The 26520-nt window shown below is 54.3% G+C and overlaps 8 protein-coding genes across 8 annotated transcripts; 2 read left to right on the forward strand and 6 right to left on the reverse strand.

The window, feature by feature from the left end:
- Positions 1-60: 60 nt before the first annotated feature.
- MAM_03330 (uncharacterized protein) lies at positions 61-5185 on the reverse strand (the record flags this gene model as incomplete). The annotated part of the gene is made up of 3 exons (XM_040822129.1): positions 61-509; positions 572-3880; positions 3946-5185. 3 exons carry the CDS (start codon positions 5183-5185, stop codon positions 61-63), a joined length of 4998 nt encoding a protein of 1665 aa, XP_040679934.1.
- Positions 5186-6188: 1003 nt separating this feature from the next.
- MAM_03331 (uncharacterized protein) lies at positions 6189-10416 on the forward strand (the record flags this gene model as incomplete). Its single annotated transcript, XM_040822130.1, has 2 exons — positions 6189-8824; positions 8913-10416. The coding sequence occupies 2 exons, from the start codon at positions 6189-6191 to the stop codon at positions 10414-10416; spliced, it is 4140 nt and encodes a 1379-aa protein (XP_040679935.1).
- Positions 10417-11104: 688 nt separating this feature from the next.
- On the forward strand, positions 11105-12943 carry MAM_03332 (Regulator of chromosome condensation/beta-lactamase-inhibitor protein II; the record flags this gene model as incomplete). Its single annotated transcript, XM_040822131.1, has 4 exons — positions 11105-11185; positions 11324-11923; positions 11992-12616; positions 12714-12943. The coding sequence occupies 4 exons, from the start codon at positions 11105-11107 to the stop codon at positions 12941-12943; spliced, it is 1536 nt and encodes a 511-aa protein (XP_040679936.1).
- A 444-nt stretch (positions 12944-13387) lies between these two features.
- Positions 13388-16398, reverse strand: MAM_03333 (Phosphatidylinositol Kinase; the record flags this gene model as incomplete). Its single annotated transcript, XM_040822132.1, has 4 exons — positions 13388-15887; positions 15958-16059; positions 16122-16208; positions 16316-16398. 4 exons carry the CDS (start codon positions 16396-16398, stop codon positions 13388-13390), a joined length of 2772 nt encoding a protein of 923 aa, XP_040679937.1.
- A 512-nt stretch (positions 16399-16910) lies between these two features.
- On the reverse strand, positions 16911-17761 carry MAM_03334 (phosphoinositide 3-kinase; the record flags this gene model as incomplete). The annotated part of the gene is made up of 4 exons (XM_040822133.1): positions 16911-16980; positions 17049-17282; positions 17339-17453; positions 17572-17761. 4 exons carry the CDS (start codon positions 17759-17761, stop codon positions 16911-16913), a joined length of 609 nt encoding a protein of 202 aa, XP_040679938.1.
- A 526-nt stretch (positions 17762-18287) lies between these two features.
- Positions 18288-19185, reverse strand: MAM_03335 (uncharacterized protein; the record flags this gene model as incomplete). Its single annotated transcript, XM_040822134.1, has 2 exons — positions 18288-18973; positions 19053-19185. The coding sequence occupies 2 exons, from the start codon at positions 19183-19185 to the stop codon at positions 18288-18290; spliced, it is 819 nt and encodes a 272-aa protein (XP_040679939.1).
- A 1042-nt stretch (positions 19186-20227) lies between these two features.
- Positions 20228-22708, reverse strand: MAM_03336 (uncharacterized protein; the record flags this gene model as incomplete). Its single annotated transcript, XM_040822135.1, has 1 exon — positions 20228-22708. The coding sequence occupies one exon, from the start codon at positions 22706-22708 to the stop codon at positions 20228-20230; it is 2481 nt and encodes an 826-aa protein (XP_040679940.1).
- A 793-nt stretch (positions 22709-23501) lies between these two features.
- MAM_03337 (Nse4) lies at positions 23502-24719 on the reverse strand (the record flags this gene model as incomplete). The annotated part of the gene is made up of 1 exon (XM_040822136.1): positions 23502-24719. The coding sequence occupies one exon, from the start codon at positions 24717-24719 to the stop codon at positions 23502-23504; it is 1218 nt and encodes a 405-aa protein (XP_040679941.1).
- Between the last annotated feature and the right edge of the window lie 1801 nt (positions 24720-26520).

Here is a 26520-nt window from a genome sequence, read left to right on the forward strand (position 1 = left end):
CTTGACACAGAACCGATGTGCATGGTAAATTGTGAGAGGAATACTGAAAATCATCGGCCCCTATTTCGTAATCAAAGGAGCCGCGACGTACAGTCTATCAAATTGAGCATTCACCCACTGGGGTATCTTGGCCCACTGGCTCAATCCTGCATCCCATCCCAGGGCCACCGTCCAGCCACTGACGAATTCTTCCTGGACTTGTCCTGTACCTTGGTCCCAGTCCGGAACCGCCCATTTCTCCCGCACCAGCTCCCACTGCTCTGTAGTCTGCAGCGGCTCTGCGGGGTCCCAGTTCTCGTTGGAGCCTTCGTCCTCGGGAAATGGTTCCTGGGCAGTAAGCTCTTCAAGCTCAGCGTCGAGCATGTTAAAGACTGGATAGGGGTCGTTGGACATGTGCGGTGGCGGAGCCGTTAGTCGGACGCCAGCCAAGAGGTCAATGGTTCCGGCGGAAGAGGAGAGCAGACTGTCGATGTTGTTGCCGCTCTTCAAGGGGTCCGTGCTGGAATCATCTGTGTATTTCTTTTAGTTGATGATGGGCGGATTTCGTCTTTGCCAAGTGGAAAGTTCTTACATTCACCCCACAGCCCTGCTGGAAGAGACTTGATGATCTTCTCCATTGTCCAGCCCTCAATAACCCTTCCGTCCTCCCTCGTAATGGAAATTTGCAGGCTCGACGCCAACTGAGAATCTCCCTGCAGCTTCATGGGCCTTGCGTAAAGAGCCTCGTCTTGTGCGATGTGACCGATGCTCTGGTCTCCGTCCATCTGGTCGGCGCTCTTGATGGCCACTTTGCAGCCGATGGCGCATACGAAGCTGCCGCCGCGCACGACCCAGGTTTGATTGTGCTGACGGTCCGGCTTTTCATCCTTGTTCATCAAGCCAGACTCGGCCAGGAAAGTGTGTGCCTCGTCTTGGGGAACGTCGACGAACTTCTTCTCGGCCTCGCCGGCGGCGTCACTCTCCGGCTCTGCGACGCTGGGCTCAGCCATGGCGGTCTGGTCCTGCTGGGTCCCCGGACCGCCTTCACTGGCTTGCAGGACGAGTTCGTAAAACTCGAGCAGCGATAGGGGCTCGACATGGTTCTGCGCCTCGCCGAAATTGATGTTGAACGAGACAACTTTGAGGTTGACGTGAACTCGGCCGGCAAGGGGCGGCCCCCACATAGTGAGATCGGCTCCGACATCAATGGAGATGTGTATGTGGATGAACCAAATGTTGATGCTGAACTTGACGCCGATGTCAACACCAGCCTCGGCGAGGAAGTGGAAGGGCTGATAGTTGATCAGGAAGTTCGCAAAGGCGTCGAACCACGCCTCGAGCGGTCCCGCGCTGAGGGCGGCATGCAGCCTGCCCCCTCCCATGCAGGCTTTGGGCGTGATGGCGAAGTAGGCCTCGCCGCAGACGCTCAGCCCGTGGCCCAGGCTCCAGGTGATTCCCAGCCTCGGGGGGTTAGGGTATCCCTCGGGTATCTGGAAGGCCGGGTGGTATCCTCCCAGGCTGAAGACGAAGTCTCCCGTCTTGCTGTGGTCGGCGTGTGGTGCATCAAACCAATAGTAGAGGGCGAACCCTCCTGTCAGATGACAGCTCGGGTGTAGGATGTACGAGTTGGGGCTGAGCTGTGCCTCTGCTTTCATCACTCCATAGGCAAAGTCTACGACAACGGCGATGCCGAGCTCCGCGTGGGCGTACTTGAAGGGGGATTTTGGGTTCGGAATGTCGACATTGGCAACGGCAAAGATTCCCAGCTTGATAGTCTCTCCAAACTGCACCACCGCCACGGCATCCAGGGCAATCAGCTGGAACGCGTCTATCTTCATGCCTACTGCGGCCCAGTACGTGCCAGGCAGAGGGTTGAACCACCCCCCCTGGCCGGGGTCTGTCAGTCTTTGCAGCGCGCTCATGGCGCTATCCGTCGAGCCATCGAGCGAGCTCGTCTCGATAAGCGGGAAGTTGACAATCTGATCGGGCGTGGGGACCTTGACATTGGAATTGTAACCAAATCCGCCCGTGACGCCGGATATTTCCCCAAACTCGAGCTCAACAAGCGGCCCGTTCAGCCGGGCGAAGACAAATACCGATATGAAAGAGTCCTTCGGGTCTTTTGCTCCGCCGGGGCTTGCTTGCCCATAAAACCCTGCCGCCTCTACCTGATACGGCTTCCACCCAATAATCAGCCCACCGGCATAGTAGTCGAGATTCGGATCGCTACCGTGGCGAATGCTTCCGCAGATGGTGAGAGGAGGTCGTTCAAAGGCAACGGACAATCCTTGCAGAGTGATAGACATGTCGGACAGCTCAGGATTCTTGAGTACGGCGAGGTCAAGGCCGAGGCTGAACCCGATGAGGGACAGGCCAACCGGGCCGAGCTCCATCGTGGCTGTGAGCATGATTTGTAACTTCTTGTTGGCGTACTTGAGGCCCAAGTTACTGATTGATAGTGGTCCGGACTTCTTTTTGAAAGGTGCAGAGGAGCTGCCGCCGTCCGAGTCGGAATCCGTTCCATCCTCGCCTACACCCTCGACTGCTGGCTTCGTCGCACTAGAAGCTTGGCTCTGAGACTTTGGTTGAGACTGTGCTTGGGAATTTGGTTGAGACTTTGGTTGTGTCCTCTTGAAGTTGTAGTCCAAAACCAGTTTGCGGGCATTGTTGGAGTCTTTGAGTACGACACAGAAGTGCGCTCCCGAGGTAATAATTACATCGGTGTCCTTGGGGGATTTGGACTTGTTCGAGTAAACTAGTGGGCAATCGCCAAGAGATGCGTTGAGATCATCGACTTCAGACACGGTCAGCCCTGGCTGGGCCTGCTTGCTCTTGGGAATGCCGGCAGCGTCTTGTACCCAGAGTAGGTACATTTCATCAAAGGGTTGAGTCAAGTCCCCGATCAGCGGGATCGACACTGACGGCAGCGCCATCATCCCAGCCTTGACAAGTCGCTTGGATGGGGTCGAGGCAGGCCATTCGTTTGAGTGGAACTGAGCAAAGACGATCTCCACCGGGCTAAAGACTATGTTGGTGAGCAGATGGAACCCGGCTTTGCTCTTGCACACTTCTAGATGAAATTCGCTGCCGGACGCCTTGTCGCCATTGAAGACAGTGTCGGCCAGGAAAGGCGGCAAAGAGAGATCATCATCGCCTAGCATGCTCGCCAGGATTTCACCGATTGTTGTCTTGTCCTTGGCGGCTTTCAAGTCAGCTGTGAAATTCCACCCATTTTTGTTGTCAAAATGAAAGGCGACATCCAGCTCAAGATCCGCGACAAGTAGGGCACCAGAAAAATCAAAAGAACTACCGACAGAGCGTCCTTCAGCGCCCCCCCTTTCGTATTTGTACAACAAATGCATTTTAGATATCTTCAGTGAATCAAGCAAGGGCAAAACATGATCGGCCGAAGCCTCATCAAAGAACTCGCAGAGAGTCGAGGCATACAAGCCATCGAGTGACGCCTCTAGCTGCCAGCCTTGGGATGAATCGTACGTGACGGTACCGGCAAGGTAGGCAAGCCCCTCATGTTTGGAGCTCTGACTGGGAACCAGAATTGTAGTAAAAGCCAGGCAAATTTTGAAATTTCTCGCTCCCCAGCTGAACGATGCGTCGAGATCGATCTGGCCCAAATCAATGCTGGGCACGTTGCCAGGCACATCGCCTCCCTCGTGGTCCTTTGACTCGATTGTTGTCCGTATGGTAAAGGTATCTTTTGAGAGGAATATGCAAGCACTGGAGATTTCCGTTGGCACGGTAGTAGGTATGTCTGGAATGTTGTCAACGCCAGGGATCAGGGTTACCAGGTCGAGCACCTTCACAGGGTTGGTGGTGAGTGGCTGCAGATCGGAGAAGCTCTCGTATTGAGGAGTGATGAAGCTCTCGGTCGAGGTTACGTACCCTTGGTCAGGAGATAGTCAGCATTCCAGATCAAACGGAAGAGGCAAAGCCTGGCAGATTGCTCACAGTTCCAGAAGTCCCCCACGATGGACCCCAGCTGGCCTACATCAGCATCCCAGCTGTACGAGACCAGGAATGGGGCCCTCTGTGGCTTGTTGGCGTTGCCAAAATTGCCAGATACTTCGACGTCCACCTTGACACTCGAAAGCTTCGGGGAGCCTTGCCCGGCCGAAGCAAGGACGATCCTGAGCCGACGGAGATGAATGTAACCGCTGAAAATATCGTCCTTGTCAAGCAGTGTCTGAAACCCGTCCACTCCGCTACCCTGCGGTAGTAAGTCCAAGAGCCAAGCAATCATGTCTGTGAAAACATTTTCGTTTGAAGGATCCTTCACGCTGATTGTGAGATTAAGTTGAGTTTCACATACTTCTAGCGCCAGAATTATGTCGGTGCCAGTCCTACCCGCGGGTGTGATTGAGCCGCTCATCTCAAAGACGACGGTACCGATTGAGACGGCTTCTTCTTCTGTCGAAGCGTCGCCTAAAATCGTCTCTTTCTTGCAGATGAGCTCGACGCTTGTGAATGCGAGGCCGTGCAACTCTTCTGCCAAGACCTTTTGGAACCCTTCTGTGTTTTTGATTTCGAACTGGAGCCTGATGGCTGTGCTGAGATATCTACCAGGAGTGAACCAGATGGCATTTCTTTTCTCATTGGCTTCTTTTGGGTCTAATGTTGCTTCTAATCCGGGTACAAGATCTGGAAATTGTTCAATGCCATTCTTGATATTGGCAAAAGAGAAGACGTCCTTGATTGTTGTGTTGACGCCTTTGGACTGGCGGGGATCTAGCCCGAAGTACAGCGTAGAACCATCACTTTTGATTCCAGGGGAAGGGATTCCGCTCGCATTGGTGCCGAAGGAGAAAATGAGGGCATCAGGCCCGGAGCTAAACGTCAGGTCGTACGGCGCGGTCAAGTGAAATTCAAAGGACTGTATATTCATGCTGATACTGTCATCGACTGTGATGGACAGGGCGCAATTAGCGTCCCAGTTGGTCATCCACGTCTTCCAGGCGTCACTGGCATCCAGCTCTGCCACTTTATCTGACGGCTGCTGGCTGAGCGTGATGCCCTTGTCGGGTAGCTGATCGAGAAAGCTGTTCAAGTTGGCCTCGTCCTTGGAAAGAACCTTTGTGTTTGGATCCGGTGTCCTCCCCGAATCATGGGAGAAAATGAAGTACTTGCTAGTGTCACTCGAGGGACTCGGGGCGGCGAGCAAGCCGCCGCCAGCTCTGGGAGCGGGAGCCATTGGCCGCCGTTAATGCGGGAAAGAGACGAATAAAGGTGTATACGAAGCTGTTACCAAAATTCGCACCGCCTACGGTACCACGATGTGGCTTGTATGCTGTGAGTGAAGGCTAGACTAGTTCATTGTGTCATGAAACTGGCGGGAGCTGTCTACCTACCTGATGACGAGGGCGAAAAGAGGCAATCCATGGCTCTCGTCGTTATTGGACGAGTCCGTTGTGATAGCAGTTTGAATGTTTGAATTGGTAGGCCTTGATAACGGCTGGGTCGATCAAGTTTCGTCCAAGACAACTCACCGACCTGCAGCATCGGAAGCGGGGAAGAAAACGATGATCGGCCGGGCCGGGCCGGGTTTGTCTCAAGAGGGAGGAGGCTCAGGGGGGTGGGGTGGGCAAAGATGGCGGCAACGGGTGGGAATCGCTATGCCTGTACATATGCAAATAAGCCGGTTATCAGGGATAACAGGATAACTATATGCACATAAAGCGTTTATCTCCTCTGTGGCACGGGCCGTGGCCTGTATGCATGTACATGATGTAACCAAATTGTCTCCATCACCAGTGACACCAGCCGATGTGAATATCACCCAAAAGTACCATACCGAAGCAAGTCATACAAACAGCTTGAGACATTTTTGCGACTGTAATCCCGCTTCACTACGTCTTTGTTCTCGGTTCCAGCCCCTCTGCGGCGCTGGGCAGCTTCCTTTTCGGAAATATGGCGCGTCCAGCCAGCAAAAGAAAGCGCCTTCGTCGACGGGAGAACGGCGCATATCATAGTTGGAAGTTGGTGAACGCCAACAAAGAGGGGAGAACATGTGGCGACAAATTCGGAAAACACCTGTTCGCGTCTTCATTTTTTTTATTTTTTTTTCTTTGCTGACTTTTTTCAGGATCCCAGTTAACCCCCCGTTTCTCTGACCATTCAAGATTTGACCAGTCGTTGACTGATTACCGTATATTTCCCGCCAGACCCATGGGGCATCATACCAAAGAGTACAGAGCATGGCCGACAGTAACGTCCTTCTCGTGCCAATTCAGCTTCAAGCATTCTCTCTCAATCCGGCTGTGTGTGGCACTGGAGATGATGATGACAAGGGAGCTCGTATTATCCCCATCACACAGCCCAACTATACCTTCCTACGGCTAGACAACTTCGTTGTGCAGAGCGACGTTCTAAACCACGCCGACCTTCACAATGCGGCCCCTGCCAGCCGTAACTCGCGCATGACGGACTTGGGGTCGAGGGCATTCGCCCCTCGCCGGAATCGCCACGGCATTTACCTTCACTGGATTCTTCCTCAGCTGTATCGATCCGGCGTGGCAGCAACGGATTCAGTCACTCCGGAGCGTCTCAGCGACGAGCGCCTCAGGCGGGGATTACCCGATCGCGATGTCAAAGTCGACCCCAAGGCCGGAGAGGCGTCGACTCCCGAATTCCTCGGTCCGCCGACCCGATGGATAGTGGTTCGAAAGCTCGACATGGACAGCATCAACCCCGCAGCGAAGTCGCAGTTCAAGGAGTACCAGGCCTGGGTCATCGAAAGCGACTACCTCTGGGCGCTGGATGACATTCCGCTCAGCTACGACCTCGAGGTGGACGTCTCGCCGTATGTTGTGGGTGTCGCAGGCCCAGGGGACGAAAACACCATCGCTCAGCAAGCTGAGGTTTTCATCGGCAGGAAGACGCCGCTCGAGGAGTGGTCTCCGCCGACGGATGCTCAGTATGCGGATATCAACGTTCTCCGCAGCGGTAACCAGCTCTTTACCGACTTTCAGCTGCACAACACCAACGTCTTCAGCACCCTGGACAACTTTGAGTACAAAGGTCCTAACCAAGAGACCTGCTACCTCGATGCGGCCACCGCAAGCTACTACCTCTTTGGCTGGCATTCGGACTCCTCTAGCGATCCGCTATGGGATACCAAGGAGCGCTACACTCACGAGCAACGTTTGGATGCACTGTTTATGACTCTTGCCGACACTGGCGACCCGGATGTGACCGGGCCCTGGCTCAAGTCAACAGATCCTGTCAGACTCTGCTTACATGGCGCAATGTACGACGTCAAATGGGACCACGAGAACAAGCCAGCGTCTGTCCCGGCAGATGACTTTTCTCAAGGCGTACTTGATCAAAAGGTTCCCGCCCTCTCAGTAGGCACGAGTCCTCTGGATGCGTTGATGACTTACTGCTCAGCGAGAGAAGGTTCAGAAAAGGGGGTTGTGAAGAGGCTGGAGGAAGATCTCTTGGCCATAGAGTCCCTGCTGCATGCTCGTGATGACGGCGTCGAGGGCCAGCGCGAGGCCAAGGACACGGTCTACAACTGGAATTTTTCTCGCTTCAAAGGCGGAGCACGCTTCTTCTTTGGCGGTCAAGACAACAAAGGACAGCCAACCAAGCCGACTGACGCGTCCATCATTGCTCTCAAGGAACTCAACCAGATACAGCGCATCCTGGATGCCTGCAGCCGCCTGGCTGATCAATGGCGCTGGGATATGTTCTCGACTTGGTGGAAATTCGTCAGCACCGTCTCCAACAAAGAGGATGGAGACGACAAGACCAAGTCTGATGCTGACGCCATCGCACGACGCTTACAAGATCTCACCAAGTGTATAGCTGACCTGGAAGACCAGCTTAAGACGACACTTTCGAGCGCCGACGACGTACTGACCGACGCTAAAACAGGGACTTTGGACTTCTACTACAGCGCCAAAGACCCGACGCTGCTGGTTGGGGGCGTCGATTCGGGATGGCCAGCTGACTTTTCCAAAAATGTACCAGTCAGGCTTCCCGTGCAGACCATACCTCTATCATCACCATCAAGTCTCCCGCCTGCTCTGTCCAGTCTGATCTCGGCCATCCAAGCCGTGCTCCCCGTAACTGCGGCTAGCCAACTCCTCGCAGAATTCTACGCCTTGCAACCTTCCCAGCAACCCCCAGACGCACCTACACAAGGCCATGCGTGTCCTCATTTCCATGAGAAGGGCACCAAGGAGAAGCCATCGCGGGACAATTGGGGTGACCAGCAGCCATGGTTCCCACTCTACGTGGAATGGGAGGTCGAGTACACCCATGTTCCTTATGAATTCTGGGTTCTAGACGAACAGACTGCGCGTCTTTCGGCCAACAAGATGGTGCGTTACGGCGTTGATATATCGGACGGACCCTTATGGCAAAAGCTCCGGGACCCCCATGACACTCGCATCCTCTCTGGAAGAGTGCTCATCCTCCCACATCCAAGCTTCTCACTCAAGAGCAAAGTGACGCAGCTCATCTCAGATACTCCGCCACAGATCCTGGACCAGTACCTCAAGGAGTGCGGTCTCGCCCAGGCTGACCTCCAGGAGCTGGTGGACAACATCGGCTCTCTGTCCTACCTTTCTTGTCCACTATCCGGGCTCACCCAGGGGCTCCTCACTCTCAACATGGGCACGCACGTCAAGCCCGAGAATAAACAGTTGACTGATCAAGGCGAGACTACCGTCGCAGTCAAAGCGGCCGAGTTTGACGCCGCTGGTCTGACCAAAGAACGTATCGAGCTCATCATGGGCAATTCGAGCGTCACCCCGTTCGCAGCCATGACCAATTTTGGCAACGCTGCATTCTGCCCTTTCAAGCCCGTCACACATGGACAGATGGCGTGAGTTACTTGCCCCTCCCATATACAGACAATCTTTATGCCAGTCTGCGGTTTGTGTTGAGCTGAGCTGATACGTGCCCCAAATCAGATTTAGAAAGCTCAACATCATAGACAAGTTTGGCCAAGCCATCGTAGCCATCGACCCGCAGCCGCAGCCGCAAAATGAGCCGCCGCCGCCTCTCTTTCCTAGCATCAGCGACTTTTACGAGCCGCAGACAGTCCTCCAAGACGGCACCCTCGTTGCCAATGCTGTTCAGCCCCAGAACGGCTCGGCCTGTGAGTTTATCCAGCTGCCACCGCAGATCAATCAACCTGCACGACTCAACGCCGACTTCATTATGCCGGCTAGGTCGATAGACGATGGTGCCTCGAGACAGTCATCATACTGGCGCTCTGCCACGGAATGGGAGAACCCCATATGGGGCTGGATAGTAGTCAACTATGCTGACTACGGCATCCAGCTGTTTCTGCAGGACGGCACGTTTTACGGAGAGGTGCGGATTGGAGGGCCTGGGGACGCCCTCGAGGAGCCTAAGTGGTCGCCCTTTGAGCCAGACCAGACAATCTCCACGGCGGATGCCCAGCGATTGGATGCCTTTATCTTGCGGCTCAAGAACAAGGACTATCTTGAGGGGGTCTGGGTCATGCTCACAACTGCTCTTGACAACTTGCCCCCCGCGCCGGACGCCTACGCCCAGTTTCTCAGCTGCACCATCGGGAAGCCTCTTGCGCTAGTAAATATGGGCTGGTCGTTGGAGCTGGCAGGGCCGCCCCTAAGTAACCAAAGCACCCGCACCGGAGAGCGCTCGTTGTATCCGGAGAGAGATCTCGTGGACGATGAAGATTTGAACGGCGAGCACTCGTACGTCTTCCACGTCAAGCTCGGCGACAAAGAGCGAGAATACGACGGACTCGTAGGCTACTTCGACGGCTACTCGGAGCCCGAGAGGAACGAAGAGCTGGATTACGACATTATTAGCACGTATTTTACAGGAGAGAACGTCAACAATCCGTTTGATAACCTCCGGGTCTTGACCAAAGACACATATCCCACCTTTAAGCCCTACTGGCTCTCACCCATCAGTCCCAGCGATCAAAGCAAAATCATGGATGTGGATGTCTTCACGGACCTGCACAATGCGAAACTGCGTCCGTTTGGTGCTATTGTCGACCCCTTTACGGCAGTGCACGGCTACTCTTCTTTTCTGCCGGCCAAGGCGCTCCAGCTACCCACTTGGACGTGGCAGTCGGCCATGGAGAGTCTCATAGCATTTTTCCACTGGGGACCCATGACGCTCACAAGCGACGTAGGGTCGTACTCTGCCGATGACCAGCTGACCATCGCAAAGGCAAAGATGCGCCCTGCGCGGAATGTGTCGATACCAGGGCTGGGGGCGGGCGATGAGTGGAACTGGCTGCAGCCGTACGACGAGGGTGGACAGGGCCAGCCATCATTTAACGCGATGGGTATAGAGAAGCGGGGGAATCTCGCTGCTCCGGGATTCCAAAAGGCCCCGTACACTGCGACTGAAGGCTTTTTGCAATTGAGAAGGCCGGCCATGCAGGGTACGGGAGATGGCGCAAAGATATGACGGGGGTGACCACTGACCACGTGGTGGTTGTGCCCTAGCAGCTAACCCGAGGGTGCTCCACTTTTCGGTGCCAGCCTGACCCCTCGGTTCACCTTCGCCTCCGGTGATACTCCGCACTGTCAACAGATTACGTGCCTAGGTACTCCGTACCTATCCTATGTATTCAACCACGAATGACGACCACAGTGCGATCACATGAGCGGGCAGTCATCATGAGCGCGGCAATCCTGGCCACGTAGTTCTGTCTCCAAAATAACGTCCCGAAGATATTCACAAGTTTCCAGTTCTAATTATTTTGTTGCAGAGGGGTGATTGGAATTTGGAATGGGAACAGTGCTTTTAGAAATGCGGCCTGCATCACCCCATGCTGGAGGTACCGCCACCGTGTGCTAGTGCTTGCTCTCGTGTGGGGCTGCGGAATGAACCTGTAGCAGGTAGTTACTAACTAAATATATCCGTAGACAGCCTAGCCTGTAAGCGAAATTAAAAAGAGAGGCGTACCGGAAGGAACCTTGTCCAGTCTTTCTTTCCCAGATCTGATCTGACACGCGGGTATGCGCACCCCTGACACTAACGCAGGCTGGCATCAGGTCCATCTTCAACATCTCCACCATTCAACATCGCAGCATCAGGAACCCCCAACTCACATCCGTCGGACCAACGCGCGTTTGCACTGGCTGAGCTCAACATGATAGCTTTTGCGAAAAGCCTAGTGCTTTCCTTTCGCGATCTGAGGCCTAACGACGCACACGGCCTTGATAATAATACGGTTCGTCAGGAGCCGTCTGTTGCATTCGTTCATTCCACTCTGCCCCAGCTGGTGAGCAAATCTGTACCCCGGAATTGGCACGAGAAAACCCCCACCGTCGTATTAAGGCTCAAAAAAGTGCTGACTTTGCCGCCACAGCCACAGCGGCCGGGAAAGAGGAAGATTGGTGACACCACGAATCAACTCAAGGACTACACACCTATGAAGATCAAGGAGGAGCCTGGCTCAGACACCTACACAAAGCGTCGCAAACTAAATGACATCACGCCCCGACGCACAAAGCCCGTCAAGCAGCTCAATAGTGCACCAACACGACGACTGGAAATTGCAGTGTTCGGGAGCGGAGAGAATGGCGAACTTGGTCTACGAAATAAGATCTGCGACAAGAGGAGCCCTGTGAACGCAAGCAAACCGCGTCTCAACCATGTACTAAACTCAGAGGATGTAGGCATTGTTCAAGTAGCAGTCGGAAGCATGCACTGCGCTGCACTCACACACGACGGCCGAGTCTTGACTTGGGGTGCCAACGACTCCAGGGCTCTTGGTCGAAGTACAAAATGGGAACAGCCCGCGCTACGCCACCCAGACGTAACGGATTTGAACCCTCTCGAGAGCACGCCCGCGCCTGCAGAAGGACTGGAACATCTGAAGTCGGATATCACGCAAGTTGCTGCCACTGATAATGCGACCTTTGTCCTTACTAGATCTGGGCTTGTATACGGCTGGGGCACCTTTTTTGTACTTTAGCAACTCTTGCCTCCCTCCCACCCCCACCCCCCCCGAGTCGGAGAGCTAACTTGATCAAGGGAAGTGACGGCGTGTACGGCTTTTTGCGAGAGAAAATGCGCCCCCAGAAAAAGTCCAAGTGCAAAGAACGCTTCCAAGTCACACCCATCCAAATAGCAGGCCTCAAAGATATCAAGGAGCTCTCCACCGGCGCAAACCACGTGCTCGCTCTTACAGAATCAGGAGACGTATACGCCTGGGGGTCCGGGCAACAGGCTGAACTTGGCCGTCGTCTTGTCCAGCGACATCAATTCGAATCCTTGATCCCGCGAATGGTGGATTTACCAAGGCGGGGAATCGTCAAGGTCTTTGCTGGGTTCAACCATAGCTTCGCGATAGATAAGGAGGACCAAGTGTGGACCTGGGGACTGAACAACTTTGGCCAAACGGGTCTTGCAGCCAGCGAGGATAATCTTCACGTTGGCATCCCAAAAATCGTTGAAGGGCTCAAAGGGTACGAGATTCGCCACATGGCCGGTGGGTTTCAGCACAGCATGGCGTGCACGAAGGATGGAAAGGTTCTTGCATGGGGAAGATGTGACGACAGCCAGGTTGGGATGGATTTGTCTGCATTGCCCAGGGAACATGTCCTGTTCGACAGCCGGGGAAGGCCGAGGATTTTGCTGCAGCCTACCATTATCCCTGGTGCGTGCCCTTTCAATCTGCGCCTCTTTCTTCTTCTTCTTCTCCTTCTTCTCCCGCCTCCTTGAGCCTTTGAAGAGATGGCTGACATCAGTGGCAGGAATTACGGCTACCCTCGTCGCAGCCGGCATCGACAACTCCTTCGCCATCACCCCGGAAGGCAAAGTGCTGACCTGGGGATACTCTGAAAACTGTCGAACGGGCCAGGGGTCTGAAACAACCATCGAGAGACCTACAGAACTTGGAGGAAGCGCGGTTTCTGGTAAATCGTTTACGTTTGCTGCTTGCAGAGGCCAATTCTCACTCATTGCGAGCACACGAGAGTCATGAATCGAAGCACAGCCATGTTTGGTTTACCATGGGAGCCTGTCGTGATGTGGAATTCGGAATGAAGTGCATTATGAGGGATTGTCCTGTATGCAGCTGGACTCGTATTTAGCTACAAATGATACCAAGAGCTCTACAAAACAATAGAAGCTCCATGCGCGCGCGCACACACACACGGCTATGATGGTGGACTGAATCGACTTGTCTGCGTTCTATCGTGGCAAAAGCGCCGAGGTAGCCATTCTTAACTAAAACCCAGTCGACACTGCCAGGAACCCAAGCATGGAAACAAGATCGTTATTGGTATTGCTATGCATCTATGCTCACCACCGTGCGGTGCAACGGGGCATAAATCACAATCAAGTTCCGTGTAGACCGACATGTCCATGAACCACACCAGTGCACATCATGTGCACAACAGCATCAAGCACCGATACATGCATGGGTCTAGGCGCGCAACGCCTGCGCCCACTCATGCAACTTGTCAATCACGACTGGCGCAAAAGCCGTCAGCGTGCCCTCTATCACGTTCCCAAAGTACACAATGGCCTCCTCTTCACTGAGCTCCAGGTGGAACCTCTCGCGCACCTTCATGACGGCCTTGTCAGGCTCCAGGCGGATATCGGGGATGTTGGCGTGCAGCATGAGGCTGAAGAGGTTGAGGATGAGGTTTGAGGATTTCCGCAGGGCCGTGTAGGCTAGAAAGCAGTACTGTTTGAAGCGGTTGTACTGCTCCGAGTTGACGCCGCCCATGCACTCGACCATTTCTTTGGACAGCTTCACCAACGGCGCGAACGGCTTTGGGTCTCGGCCGAGAATGAAGCCGAAGTCGGCGTGGAAGAAGTGGCCGTCGGGTGCGAGCAGGAGATTGTCGAGGTGGCGGTCGCCGACGCCGAGGATGTAGGTGATGACGCAGTATCCGGCACAGGACTTGATGTACGTATCTAGAGTCTCCTGTCGTACACCCAAGGGTTGCCTGTCGTCGGGGTTGTGATGTCTGAGGTACGCGAGCGCGGGGTTGGTCTTGTATTTGCTGACAATCGCCGACAAGCTTTGCGACTGGACGAATTGGGAGGCGCCTGCAGTTGTGCTGGTTGCTAGAATTTTGTACGGCGACAGCTTCAGGTCCAAGTTCTCCTTTTGGAGGAGCTGGTCCATGAGTGTGATGATTTGAATGACCAGTTGGTCTTGCCTCAGGTCATCGCCCAATTTGAATATGACGGGATATGTGCCACCACTCGTGGTTTTAAAGGTGCACTTGATTGGATTCAGCGATGACTTGAATACTGCAACTTGGTCCGGTGCAATGCCGACAACCTTGATTGCTGGGTCAAGGGGCATAGTCAGAGGCGGGTCAAAGGTAAGAAGCTCGTTCTTGGGATCTGCCAAAAAGTGTTTTAGGCGGTCGGTTTTCTTCGCAATCGACTCGCCGGATGATTTAATGTCGGCCGCTACCTTGGAGAGGATAGCAATCATCTCCGCTTGTCTGAGTAGCATTTTCCTGTTTTCGGCTCCGGTTGGCTGTTTGACGAGCTCGGTCATGAAATCATAAGCGACTTTGCGATATATGTTTCGATTATCAATTCCTTGTTCTGGACTGTGATCGTCGCATTCGACCATCAGATACCAGTGGAAATAATTGCCAAGCATAAAGTTCGCCGCAGCCCGCTGTATGAGAAAACGTGCCAGTGACGAATCCTGTATGCTCTCTTGTTCAGAGTCTGCAGATATGTGCTCGTATTTCAGTGCTTGTACCAGCTGAAGGAGATAGAGGAGTAGCTCATGATCATCAGCTTTTCGTAACCGTTCTACGGCGTATGAACGAACGGCCGGATTGTCGAACGACGGCCCAAGAAGCTCAAGGGCGTCGTCGACATCAATCTCCGTCCAGCGGCCAAGGACCTGTATCGCTTGCTTGGACTCGCTCTGGTCAGTCCAGTTGACCGATTTGACAAATTTAGTCAAGGCTCGCTTGTCTCTAGTCAGGTGATATCTAAACTTCCAAATCAAGTCGGCCTCCTCCGGTGACAAAACATGGGTTGGCGAATATGCCATGATCAAATTCAACTCGTCTCGGACCTTTGCGTTCGGTTTGAGATCCTTGTCCAGGATTCCGTGCCTGTGTGAGCTTCGGAACAGCCGCCTGTGCTTAGCTTCTGCAGGATTGTCTCTCTGGCCGACCTCTGGATCGTAGACCTTGATGAGCCGGGCCCCGAATCCATCAGAACCCTCTCCCATAGCATTGATACCTGGGCCAAATTGAACCTGCGGCTGATGGAGCGGGAGCGTCCCTTGGGAAGCTGAGAGCGGTTGCAAGGCTGATATCGGCGGTGGGTCATATTCATGGTCGGCGAATACGACGGGGAAATCAAATCGTGGCAGTTCAACATTAAGTAGAAAAGCTGACGTGTTTGGGCGGCCGTCATCAAGACCATGGTCATCGACATGGGGAGAATGGCTGCCATTATTATCTCCGTTGAGAGCTCGCTGACGCTGAAGCATCTTCATGGATGACTTTGCGGCCTGCAGGCCCTTTTTCTCGAAGCTTCGGAACACCATCTGGTCCAGCCAGTCCACGCGGGGAATCTCTCCCATCTCATGCTTCTTGAACAACTTTTCCATTCTGTCGAGCTCTTCGGCGTCTTTATCGACAAGTGGACCACCCCCATTCCGAAGGCTGGCCTTTATTTTTGTCGTGACCAAAGCCGGCGTGGTGGAGTTGTCTGTTCCGTCAGCATGCTTGTGCCTGTGGACGAGGCACTTTTGGCGACCTTTTTGGATTTGATTGTCGATATCAAACATGGGCAATGTGGTGCCTCCGAAGGGAATCGCATGGTCAATAGCGTCTTTCCCCCCGGTAGGTGACAGGTCCCATATTGTGATGGCGAGACGAGAATTTACGGGCAGCGACTTGTATGTGATGGGCAGCTCTAGCCACTCGTTCCATCTGTGTCAAAGGCGACAGTGAGTACAGGGTCATGTCACGGCGGGTCTCGGGTCTCATGTTCTGCACGCACTTTCGTTCGGATCGGAAGGGCTTGTATGCTGTCTGTACGGGGATTGTAAGGGGTTTAGAGCCGGCCCAGACTTGTATCGTTACGTAAAGCTCGGAATGCGGGCTAGGGCAGCGGTCAGTCCAAGTGATGGACGAGTCGGGATGGATGGATCTGTCGGTGCCAACCTGGTGTTGGACCCAATATGCCTGAGGTCCGGTCGCTCAAGGAGCGTCGAATATTTGACTGGAGGCTCGTCCCCCTCTAGGTTCATTCTGAAGTCGAAACTCAGCAAACAGAAGGTTGAGCGTGAGGCCACACTGCGTGGCTCGGCAGCGGACGCATGGTGGTCTTGGGGACATGCGTCGGGAGAGCAGCCTACATTCGGACGCTCACAGGATGGTCGACATCCTTGGAGCCCGCAAAGGAGAAGGGGTCCATTCTCCCGTACTCAGCCATGGCCATGTGGTCATGTCATTCTGGGCCGTTGTTTGCGGGCGGGGAGCGAAAGGAGGGTCGAGGGTTTGGCTCAGGGTTGAAATGTTGAAGGGGAGTGTCGAGTGTCGAGTCAAACGATGAAGTGAGGCAGGCTTAGCAGTCGGTGACATCTGCCGAGCCGAGATTCCCCACAGGCACCACCAGTCCACCAGAGCCGACGTCCATCCGGCCAGCTGGCCGTCAGTCTGAGTTGAGGCACGATGCAATTTTCACTTCTTCACCTCAACAAGAGGCGGCCACGATCCGGCAGGACACATCTCGTCATTTCGCATTCAAGTACGTAGTTAACAATTTGCGTCCGGCCCCCCTCGCAGCGTTCATGATTTACCAAGCTTGATCCCCATTGTCTGACGTCTTGCTCACGAGTCGTCACGAATGCAGCTTTTTTTTTTATTTTCCTTCAAATCAACAGCCACCCCAGTACCAGTGCCGCAACACCAAAAGCTTCCAAGGAACCAAAGGTAACGCGAGGCCCCAAGCTAGGGGCACTTGCTGTCGTCGACGGCGCTGTTGCCGTTTTCGTCGACGACGATTCCCTCGTACCCGGTGCTGTTGGGTGAGGAGGAGTGAGCAGTCAATACGGAGCAAAGATGCAAAAAAAGCAAATCACTTGCCACCAGAACTTCTCAAAGACGTTTCTGGAGTCCGAGATGTTCCAGCTGCAGAGCTTCTCGTCAAACTGTCCGCCGACCTGACAGACGATTGCAGCATCCGACAGGCTGGCCGTCGGGGCGGCGGTCAATATCCAGCTGCCCAGCGAGCCGACGTACCTGTAGAACCAGAAGCAGATGAGGCCCTGGCGGGTCCCGGAGGAGGAGAAGGGTTGGACGATGCCGTGGCCGAAGAAGTCGCTGGCGAGGACGACGTGGGTGAGTCGGTGCCCGGCGTCACCAAGTTCGTATCATACGTGAACTGCGTCGTCGTCGTCGTCTTGCCGTCTTCGCCCCCGGTAGCCTGGAAGATATACGTGCCAGACGGGACATTCTGTATCTTGGCCGTGAACTCTGTGCCCGCCCGGTTTTCTGTGATTGTCGGCATTGTGCGTTAGCGGACGGCCCGTGTCCGGCAATGGCGTCTACGCGAGCGCATCGGCAAACCAAACAAAAACAAGCCTTGGCCGACACGGTTTTTCTCACGCACCAAAAATAGTCGCGACCCTTTCCATGGTCGCCAGCCTCACCAAGTACAGAGAACATGGCTTCGCGTCGGTACACTTGTTGATAGTATACTTGAAAGTATCTACCGATTCGCGGCTGCCCGTCACGAAGTCGGCAGCGCTGGCAAAGGGCGACAACGCAGCCCCGAAAACAACGACGTTGGCGAACCTCATTGTCGCGTAGCTATGAGCGTGCAAATCTGGGAAAGAAAAACAAGGAGAAAGAGGGGAAAGAATAGCAAGCGAGGCTGGGGAGATAAACGAACAGTTTTGTCCCGACAAAGCGAGAGGTGTCGTTTCCCAAAGCGGATGGTCCTAGACCGGCTTTTCACCGTCACTTGGCCATGATGTAACCCCTGCCTGCTCGACATTGACCAAGTGACACACCATTATTTTAAAATACCAAAGAGGTCCGTGAGTGAGGAACTGCCATCTACTTACTTGGTGGTAGTTACTCCTCAATATCATCAACTGATGCCTTGCGTCATTGAGGCTCGAATATGTAAAAGCGAAACAAAATCCTGTACCTTCATTGACGTCATCTATAAGAGCACATTTTCATCTTGGGTATCTACTCCGTCCCATTTCAACCTAGATCCCGTTCGCCCACGACGCCGCTGATGCGCTGCATTACCGTCAATTCTGACAAGACGTCGCCAAACGCCCCTCTGCCCCAGCACGGCTCAACCCATCTCTGAGATTACGCCTTCCCGTGCAAATTCCACTCGAACATCTTGTTGAACACCTCTTTTGCATTGCCTTGAATAACATCGCCGTGACAGGGAATCAGCGTAGTGAAATCCCACTTCGCAATCGTCGCAAGACTCTCATTCATGCTGGTGTGGTCTTTGGTGAGAAGCCAATTGAACCGCTTGGGCCAGGTCGCCTCTCCCTCGGTGTTCTGCAACGCTCGGAATAGCCTGTCAAGAAAGCCACCGGGTCTTTGCGACTCGGGCACCTTGCTGTACTGCTCGGTGGCGGGCAGGTTGAAGAGGAGATCGGCCTCGATGAGAACCTTGTCTGGCCTGTAGTTGAAGACGAGTTCCTTGTTTGCATGGCCGTCGACATACTCGTAGTCGAAATCGGCATCAAACTCGTGGCTGATTTTCATGTCGCGCTTACCATCTTTTGTGAATACGACATGGAATTTATCATTGTTGATTTTGGGATCCTGAATCTGCTTGGCGCGCTTCTCGAAGAGACCCTCGGGGCCGATGATTTTGGCATTGGGCCACTGCTTGGCCCATTCAGAAATGAAGATGTGGTGTTCAAAGTCGAGGGCTACGATGTAGCCTACGCTTCCGCCGAATCCGGCCACCTTGGCCTTGGTTTCTTCTGTGAGAGCGACGGGAGAGAAGACGGCGAGGTTGCCGGAGGTGAGCTTGACTAAAGGGCCCGTCAGTCACGGTCATGTTGTGCTACCGATCAGCATTGAAGCCGGGTTTCCTGGGCAATTGGAACATACCAAGTGTGCCACGACCACCAATCTTGATTCTGCCAAATCGCGAAAACGGCACTGAGAAAGTGGCAACGTTGGGCGTGACGTTGCGGATGACCATCAAATCTGCCGGGTTGGCCGGGATAAGGTCTGCCGACATGGTGTGCGCGTTTATGTCGGTAGAAGTAAAGGTGCGATAGTTTTTTGACGGCCCTGAATATGCACCAAGACGAGAGGATATGCACGAGCAACGGTGGTGCTGCCGTTGCTGTTGCCGTTGCTGTTGCCGTTGCTGTTGCTGTAGTTGCTGCTGTGCACAATTGCGACGCGCCCAAGCCAAAGTCGATGCGGCGACGGCGTTGCTATTTAAGCGCGAAGCTAAAATGTAATCATCAAAGACGAAAATCCTGCCCCTACGCTTCGGCAAAGACGAGCTACTGACATTGCTAAGCGACTTCACACCATACTTGCCCAGTTGACTCTTCTTCAACGGCTGAAAGAGTGGCGATGCAGACCACATGGGACAGGGGAAATCCAAATGCCGGAATCCGGATTCGTCGGCAAGATGCGCACTCCGACGTACGGAGTTTTCTGGCCCAAAAATAAAAAGGTGGCCCCAGACTGGTGAGTGGTGACTAATAAACGTGTAATGGCAGTCTGGCAGGGAAGCCACTTGGCTTGCGACTTGGCGTTCGTTCCCTTATCGTGATCTCATGGAGCTCCATGGAACCGGCGGAATCATGACATCAGCACCCCTTTTCGGACATCTGGAGGATTACTCAGTCTCGCTCAGGGGCCCCGCCCGAGCAAACCCTGCCAACTACTCCGTACTAGTACGTATTGATAAATCCCATCACTGACAATTCGCCTGCGGTGCCGAGACCCTGCAAGTCATCGGAGGCGCCGGATGACCGTGTCAGGACTTGGGAGGCTGAGCAATACAGAGTGCGTACTCGGAGTGTCAAGTAAGATATAGGTGGCATACCACACAAAATTGGCCACACCCGTTTCTGGAACAATTGAGGAACTGGACTGGAAACGTGAAGAGCACCTCACCTGAGCAGATGGGCTGATTCATGGGCAGTGGAGAGCAAGTCTCGACTCCCGACTACAATGGCGCACAGAGTCACATCATTGTCAATCTCTTTAAAAGAGCCTCTGCATACTTGCATATTTACAAGTAATTACATAAAACGACAAGTTCACTGCGGAGACCGCTGACCCCCATACTTGCAAAACATAAACACCACAGCACCAAACACCACAACCCTCATGCTCTGCCGATTTGCCAAATCAAATGCCCGCACCACCCGACCCAAAAGACCCAAAACATGTCGCGAATTCAACAACATCAACGTCAGCAGCATAGACAGCTCTGCACCCGTGAACAGTCCCCCATGCAGCCCCGGCCAAGAGGACCTCTCCCCACGAGCATACGAGGAGAGTAAAGTGGGTGGCTTGATATTGTTGGCGTACAACCACGTGTTTCGCTCCTCCGCGCACGCGATCCAGGTCTGGATGCCAAATACCAAGACGGCGTGGGTGAGGACGTTGAAAAAGGCACTCCACGGGATGCCCGGCTCGGCGTTGCGGTTCATTGGCAAGGAGGAACCATCCGCGCCCGGCAGGGGAACGGACGGCTGCGGGATTGCATCGATGAAAGACCACAGGAAGTCGTACATGGTGACCCACGACTGGCATTGGTTTTCGACAAAGCCTGAAAAGGACAGTGACTGTCCAGTCCGGGGGACAGTGTGGCTGTCGCAGACCATCGAGGCCTCTGCTTCGGGCGACTTGGTCTGAAGTTCAACCCGCGGACGCCGCACGGCAGCACGAGGACCCTGCTCGAATTTCGGTATGTTCGGGGCCCGTCCGGGGGCGCTCACGCGGGCTCTAGGCTCAACGTTTACCCGTCGGCCAGTCTCGGTCGTATCCAGTGACGGTGGAGGAGTCATTGGATATACCGTTCCCCTGGGACTCACGGGCGGTGACATGCTGCGAATGCCATTGCCGTTGCTCCCCGACCGGCTTCGGCTTGAGTTTCGTGTCCAGTCCACGTCGACCGCCTTTGTGACGTAGACCGCCGTCACTGTGTCGTGAATCTGCCTGTCCCTGTCGAACCTCGCCTTCATCTCCTCGTGCCTCTCCGTCAGGCTCTCATACCGTCTGGTAAGGATATTGTACCGTTTCGCCGACCTTTCGTAGATCCTGGTCATGCCTTCATATCTGTCCGCCATCTCCTCGTATATCTCCCTCAAACGCTCATGCTCCTCGCATTTCCGGTGCAACATGTCTTCCAGGTACTGTTTGCGCCGCAAAGGTGATGATGACCGTGACAAGTCTTCTTGAGGTGGCCCGTATTTGCCCAGGATGCTTGCAACCGAACATCTGTCTTCTGGCACATGGTGCGAGCGAGCTTGCGCTTCGGCGTCGGCGTGCCATGGACTTGTGGTGTTCAAGAACTGAGTTGGGCTCGGGGCCCTGGGATAACTCGGCGTGGGCTCCAGTATGTCCGGGTCCTCCTGGGCTTCTGCGGCAGAGATGACGGAGAAACCCGTAGGGCTCACGTAGCGAGGTTGTTGTAATAGTCTGGCCTGCTCTTCATCAAAGGTAGCCAGGTCATCTGTCCACTCCTCGGCCGTTTCTTCCAGGACCTCTGCCGATGCGGTGGGCGCTCCAACTTCCGTCCGTGAAACCGAGAGAAGGGGATGCGAGGCGATGGATTGGTCGTCCTCTGCAGGGACCTCCATGCGTGCCTTTTCCTTCGGCTCTCCTTTGTCTTTGACATGTCTTTCAAACTTGCTCCCGCAGGCGGCACATACTCTCGTTGCCTGTTGCCAGTCCCATGAAGGCCTGCGTTTTGGAGGGCTTGGCTCCGCACGCTGCGCCCGGACTTCCATCAAGAGATGGGAATACGCCAGTTTTAGTTTGTTGTATTGGCTTGTGAGCTCTGCAAAGGCTTCCAGTTCAATCTCCCCGGGCGTTGGGACAGCAGCATCGAGTCCCAGGTCGGCCGCTGGTCCGTTTTCATGATCCACGACCCTCAGTTGCCATGTCTGGATGTAAATGCACAGCATTTCCAGAGGCTTAGCGATATAATTCATCAGAGTCTCCTGAGTCAGAGCCAGGCGTTCTGGCTTCTGAGCCGCACCACATTCGTCACGTTGTGCATCTAGTGCTGCTCGGTTCAAGTTGTTCATCCCTACGGAGCCCGCGATGGTTGACACAAACTTTGACACGTACGTGCAAAGATTCGCGGGAAGCACAAAGTCCCGTGGACTCAAGTACAAGGGCTCTGTGTCGCGGGCCAAGTGGTATAGATCGGGTGCACAATGGTTCATGGCGTTGTGGATTCTGTCATGGTATTCCTGGAAGTCTTCAGCGTTGTGTCTCTGCTCATTGCGGGTTGAAGCTGTGCCCGTGCCCTTCGAGCCCTCACCTTGGACCTCTGCAACAGGTTTTGTGTCCAAATCGCCTTTCAGTCCGGCTTCTTCATGTCTAGAGTCGTACGGGCTTTGGACTTGAGACTCGGAGCTTTCGACGGGCTCAGATGCACACAACGGCCAAACCAGCCCCGGCGAGGGATCATCAGCGTCGTCGTCCCTGGTGAGTGATGTCTGAGGCGGTTCGTTCGAGCCGGCAGGGGCCGCGTCGGGCGGTTTGCCATCCTTGTCTTGACCCATGCTGGTCAACGGTCTTGGGCGGAAACTGTTGTCACGATGTGAGGAATTTTGACTGATGCGACATTTGACGCCAAGTTCAAGAAAAATAAAGATGGAGGAGGAGGCGTTCCTGGGTCTATATACTTATGTAGCCGAGCGTTGCCGCGGCGTCAGATCACTGCTGGTAACATTCGAGAGCTGTGTCGAGCAGAGTACGTACAATTCCGACAGGATTGCCTTTGTTGAGCACATTCACGCTCCTTCGCGGCAGCCCAATTTGAATGGCGACATACAGTGTTGGAGGAAACAACAAAGGACTAGCGAATACGGATCGAAGCGCCTCATGACCAAGAGCCGTCTCGGCAAAGCGTGTGCGGGGAAGACGCGAGAACAATGTCTTCCCTGGCAGAACTTGCAAAGTTCACCGTGTGATATCGAGAGCACGAGAGCGTTGGCCACAATGCTACGCGAACGTCAAGGTTTGCCAAGAGCAAGATGCGAGTCATCTGTTCATTCCGTCATGGTTCACAGGTCATTCTGAATTCGTACACAAAGCCCTTTTGCCATGTCTGAACGTTCACAAAACGGTCTGACATTAACTATACCAACCGCGGGCACCGGGTCCAGTATGTGTGGTCTCTCTCCGGTGACTTATCATCGGTTCCGTAATATCGAAAACATCTATAATCTGACGCCATATTCCCTCGTCCATCGATATGATTGCTTGGTGCTTCGAAGCCCCATGGCGTTGGGTGCTGTCATCTTCTGGATCACGTCCAACAGGTGCTGTTTCAAGGACGGTGTATTAGCAACATTAAACGATGTTTCCGACGCGTTCATGGGACGCACCTAATGCAGGGAGATCGAATTCGTCAAAATCGATCTCAACACGGCCATCTCTGATGAGAAAGCTAACGTAGAAGATATTCTCAACGGTCTGTCCAAAAGACTTTGGATTGACAACAAAACGCATCAAGTCTATTCCTCCAGTGCTGCGAAGCCCGTGCTGGTGCATGATTCGCGTTTGTTCGTGCCCGTCCATCTCTTCGTGGATCAAGTCTGCGACAGCTTTTTGTCTTTCGATCTGGACCTTATGCAATTGGTGCAGGATCTTGCCACATATCGCGGTCAAGTCATTCTCCTTCCTTGCCAACTCGTCGACGTTGAGCACCTCGGGCCGCGTCTCTGTCAAGTTATTAGGTCGAAAGGGAGCAGTCCGTTTGGCAATCTTGCGAGCTTTCTTCTCGACGGACATTGGCCCCAACAGGAATCCTGGGAGGGCAGGACGTCGAATGAATGGCAAACAAGCAAAACGACCGAGGTGAGGCCAGTTCATCATGTCGCCCTCGTCTCCTATCTCGTCGTCGTCTTCATCATCGTCATGTCCCCTGCGCCGTGATGCTGCTCTCCGTTGCCGCTGTGTGCTTGACAGCTCCAGGGCATTGTCATCGGTAATTCCACTGCCTTGTCGCATGTATGTAATGGCCTTGGAAACAAGTTCATCCACATCTACGCCTTGCGAGAGGCTGCCTTGGGTGAGACGCAAAGTTTTCCGATAAGACAGATCAGTGGTGCTTACGAGCAGTCGCGAATCGATTGTGGCTTCGGTGGTCTGTTTCAACTGTTTGGACAGTTCGTTGGCCTTTAAAATGGTATCGTGCAAACCCCGTGAGTCATCTCGCAGGTATTCCTCTGAGTTTTCAGAAATGCCCTTGAGGAGGTCCCTCAGCCCTTGTTGCACAGCCCGGCGGTCTTGAAGTGGCTGGTCAGGATCATACACGTCCTCGAAGATGCCGCTTTCGCTTTGGCCGCTGCCCTCCTCGTCGCTGCCGGTGTCCAGGGTCCTCTGGCGGGTAGTGGACGGTTCTGACGTGAGGGTGTTTGTTCTCTTCCTTTTCGTTCCAGACACACTCCGCCCGTCAGGCTTCCGCCGGCCTGTTAAGCCATATCTCGTCGAAGGCGTTTGCGAAGGTGACGGCGATGTTCCCGGGGATCGGTTGTCCTGGGAGCGTCCGCCGACGCGTATTGGCATCGCGAAAGGTGGATGGATGGCTGCCAAAAGAAGTGTTGGGTCTGACGGTGTTCAGGAGTTTGCGACAGTTTCCACTTTGTGGTACCTGCAAAGGCTTCCATGCGCGTCGACGTGGCCCGGTCTGCTCAGGCGATGCTTCAACGATGGCAGCCGCGTTGGAAAGACGCGATTGATGGTACTTGCCGACCCACCATTTCTTAACAGCCCGGCGGGCGCCCCGCAATGAAATACTAACGCGCGTGCTCAAGTACCTGGGTAAATCTGGTCACTCCATACTTGGCTTGGCAAAACTGTGGTTTGTCGGGGTTGATTCTCGTCACCGACTGCCACTGAGTTATCATCTTATGTTATGGATAGGGTCCGAAAGCGACAAAGGCAACGCCTGACAGACGTACTGGAACTGAAGAAGCCACAAACTCTCCTGTCTTCTGTGTGGATGGATGGATGAGGCACGCTTTTCAAACACAGGCGGCTTCACAACCATGACTACTCCGTAGGGGCGCGTGAACCAAAGTTCCGCCGTCTGGTGCGTCGAGAGACTCTTTGAACCCAACAGATCTGGACGGCGCATTGCCATCACGACGTTTTGCACCGCGTCCATGGCCCCAAAATTCAACTTTGGGAAGAGCAATACGGCAGCAGCAGTCTCCGATTCACAGACAAAGAGCGCCTTTGCTGCCCGCCACCATGACGCCGTTGATGCACCGAGCTGCAGGGCACCCGACGAGTTCCACTGTGGTGTTTTGTGTTCTAGGACGCAGGGACAAACAAACGAATGATACGCTTCAATCTTGCACCAGCATCCATCACCGCCTGCGGACTGTTCGCAAAAAAGTCGCCACGCACTGTGCCATTTGAGACTTGAGACGGGCGTGTTGCCGACTGTCGTGGTGTCATTTCTCGAGGCATTAGGTTGACGGCCGACGTGGTGCAGGCAATGGAAAGCTGCCTCTGGTTGCCCGCCACTTTTAGGACGATGGACGATCAAACAAAACAAAACCGCCAAGACGCCAACCTCACTCGCGGCAGCGGTTGGTCCATTTTTAGCGCCTCGAGAGTCGGTACCTCGCTAAAGGGCGTCGAAAGGCGTCAATAATTCTTACTGATGCATCAATGGGCGCATGTGGCAAAGCTTACCCAGACGGCCTCTTTAGTCTGGGCCTCCAACGTGCTGGCGGCCTTGGCACACCCCTCTCCGGCGGCTGTCCCCCACAAATGTGGCTTTGGTCTGGCTACGATAGCGATAAGTACCCCGCTGACGGAGCAGGTCCGTCGATGACCTGCAGCCAGCCAGTCAACGCCTTCCATCAACGCGCTCTCAACCGTCTTCAAGCCAATTGTTTGGTTAGGGGCCACCGCGAAGCTGATCCTTGGTCCAGCCGGCCGCCAGCGACAGCTGATAGGCCCGAGAGCATTCAATCTGGCCTGCGTCAAGTCTTGGTTGTTTGCTTATTTCGAGTCTGGCCACATTTCCGGGCCTAGCTGCTGGTATACTAATAAGAATGAAAAGACGCCGTGAGCCTCCCGCGCTGCCAGGCCTGCCGGGCCTGCGGGTGATGTCATTTCGTGTTTCCCCCCTCATCCTCTCCTCGTAGCCTAACAGGTATCCACGTCCTTGCTTATTCCGGACCTGACGACTACGTGACGGGATCTGGCTTCGAGCGGGCATCTCGTCTGGGGCTCTCCCTAGATTCTCCAGCCCTTTTTCTTTTTTTTCCAAGAGCCGTAGACGGTGCTTGAACATACTCCTCACGTGCGGTGCGCCTGATAGGCGTGCAAGCGAGGCACCTTTTGATTCTGC

The sequence above is a fragment of the Metarhizium album genome, assembly GCF_000804445.1.
Source record: "Metarhizium album ARSEF 1941 chromosome Unknown scaffold_6, whole genome shotgun sequence".
NCBI classification, from domain to species: Eukaryota; Fungi; Ascomycota; class Sordariomycetes; order Hypocreales; family Clavicipitaceae; genus Metarhizium; species Metarhizium album.